The 2629-nt window shown below is 44.3% G+C and overlaps 1 protein-coding gene across 2 annotated transcripts in view; it reads left to right on the top strand.

Moving 5' to 3' along the window:
* PGM2L1 (phosphoglucomutase 2 like 1) overlaps positions 1–2629 on the top strand; it is an 86360-nt gene that overhangs the window by 76499 nt on the left and 7232 nt on the right. For both annotated transcript variants that reach the window (XM_004381964.2, XM_023736562.1), the window contains exon 13: positions 2463–2596. In XM_004381964.2, the coding sequence (XP_004382021.1) occupies positions 2463–2596 (134 nt within the window). The remainder of the gene's footprint in view (positions 1–2462; positions 2597–2629) is intronic.

The raw sequence follows: 2629 nt of genomic DNA, 5'->3' as shown, positions 1-2629 counted from the left end.
CCATTTTTTTCCTTCAAGGCTTTATATATGTCATCCCATTGCCTTCTTGCCTGCATGGTTTCTGCTGAGTAGTCTGAGTTTATTCTTATTGACTCTCCTTTGTAGATGACTTTTCGTTTATCCCTAGCCACTCTTAAAATTCTCTCTCTATCTTGGTTTTGGCACGTTTGATTGTAATGTCTTGGTGACTTTCTTTTGGGACCTACCTTGTGTGGGGTTCGATGAGCATCTTGGATAGGTATCTTGTCGTCTTTCAAGATATGAGGGAAGTTTTCTGCCAACAAATCTTCAACAGTTGTGTCTGTATTTTCTGTTATTCCCCCCCGTTCTGGTACTCCAATCACTCTTAGATTATTCCTCTTGATAGAATCCCATATAGTTCTTAGGATTTCTTCATTTTCTTTAATCCTTTTATCTTATTTTTCCTCAAATAAGTTGGTGTCAAGTGCTTTATCTTCAGTCTCTCTAATTCTGACTTCCATTGCCTCAATTCTGCTCCTATGACTTTCTATCGAGTTGTCTAATTCTGAAATTTTGTTGTTTATCTTCTGGATTTCTGATTGCTGTCTCTCTATGGATTCTTACAGCCTGTTAAATTTGTCATTATGCTCTTCTCTAATCTTTTTAATTTCCTCTATTGCGTGTTCTGCGTTTTGATTAATTTCCTTCCTAATCCCTTGAAGAGTTCTGTATATTAAACTTTTGTATTCTGCCCCGGGTAGTTCCAAGAAATTTTCCTCCTCTGGAAAATTCTAGATTTTTTATTTTGGGAGCTTGCCGAAACCATCATGGACAGCCTCTTTATGTGATTTGGTATTGACTGTTGTCTCTGAGCCATCAAGAAGTTATTATATTTATTTATTTTATGTTTACTTACTGTGTCCTAGCTTCTTGTTTTGTTTTGATATGCCCAAATAGGCTGCTTGTGAGAGCTAGTTTTATTATTGGCACCTTCGAAGATCTAATGTCCTGTCACCAGATGGTTAGATCTGTTACTAGGTATGTGAGCTCGGGAGTCTGCCCACTCCTTCTGTATGGTTTCAGCTCAGGTGCCCAGGTAGATAGCCACCATGTGTGTGGTGCAGGCTCTCACCTACAGTCCTAGACAGGCATGGGTGGTGTAGGCACAGGCATTTAGCTGCAGCAAGGTGACACACTCTGAGCAAGGCAGGGGGCTGACAGCCGCTCCTGAGTGTCCAGGAGGAAGGTGTGTCTCTGTTCCCTAGAGCGTGTAGGTGGGTGGGTTTTGCAGCTGGGCTATGAGCACCCAGTGCTGTTGGCTGTAAGGACTGGTGGACACCTCTTATTCATGGGCCCCTGTAGCAGGTGGTTAGGTGGCATGGGTGGAGCCACCAGTCCTCAGGCCCCTGACGTGGGTAGGTGAAGACCCTGCTTAATGGGCAGGGCAGCGTCAAATGTCATGAACCTGCCACTTCACAGCTGAAACAGTTGAAAGTAGACTTCAGATATATACCCTTGTTGTAGTGCGGTAGTAAGGGCCTACACTATTGAAATGGACCCACAGAAGTCTATGCAGGGGGAAAGGCACTCAAAGTCCGTGGATCCCCTATGCCTGTGCCTAGGCAAAGGAGCTGTGCCTACCCTGAGTTCCTGGCTTAGGGGAGCCAGCAGTTTATTTTTTCCCGTTTGTTAATTTGCTCACTCTCCAAGGCCGGGACGTGTGACATATCCTGCTTCCGGCCCAAGGGACTCAGCAATTGCTGAAGCCGATTCAGGACCCAGTGCAGAGCGGGGACTGGGGAGGTAAATGGGAGAGAGGTTTTTCCCTAAGGGGGATGTTTTTAATCCACGCAGTAGGCCAGACCCAAGTGCTTATCTTTCACCAATCAAGGGCTGCTTCTCACTGGTTCTGGGTGGCCAAGTAGATTGTCTGCCTCTGGGTCTCTCCTGGTGTGGAAAATGCCTCCCGAGCACCGCTTTTTCCCTTCCTCACTGCTCACCCATGAGCTGATCAGGCCTGAAGAGCTCAGGCTCTCGCCAAGTCAGGTCCAGCAACTCCTCACTGATTCCAAACTGTCTCTCCCTCCCCCTGCCACCCAGTCCAGTTCCTCAACTTTGCCTTTGATGTTCAGGGCTCCTAGGTTGTCATATATAATCAATCGATTCACTTGTTTTTTTGGGTCTTTGTTGTAAGAGGGTCCACCGGAAGCATCTGACTACTCTGCCGTCTTGGCCCTGGCTTCTACTTCTTGCTTTGCCACTGAGCTGATTACCTTGAGCAAATCCTTTACTCTCTCAGCCTTGTCTTTATATTGCAGGATTATTGCTGAGGCCTAGAGATCTATGTGAGGTATATAACCCAATGCATGCACTATTATAAATGTTCATTAAATAGTATGTTTATGAATTATTATACAAGCCATCTTCTTTTGTATTTTATAATTCTTGAAAATGAAAAAAGATACCAAGTATAATTAAGCTGTTGTTGCAATTGTGCATAGGTGCTGCCTGTGAGTAAAAACAGCCAAATGATTACATTTACTTTTCAAAATGGTTGTGTTGCTACTCTTCGGACAAGCGGAACAGAACCAAAGATTAAGTATTATGCAGAGATGTGTGCGTCACCTGACCAGAGGTGAGAATTGACATGTATATATATGCTTTATAT

This window comes from Trichechus manatus, unplaced genomic scaffold (genome assembly GCF_000243295.1).
Source record: "Trichechus manatus latirostris isolate Lorelei unplaced genomic scaffold, TriManLat1.0 scaffold00088, whole genome shotgun sequence".
NCBI classification, from domain to species: Eukaryota; Metazoa; Chordata; class Mammalia; order Sirenia; family Trichechidae; genus Trichechus; species Trichechus manatus.
This window is presented reverse-complemented; position numbering and strand designations above follow the sequence as displayed.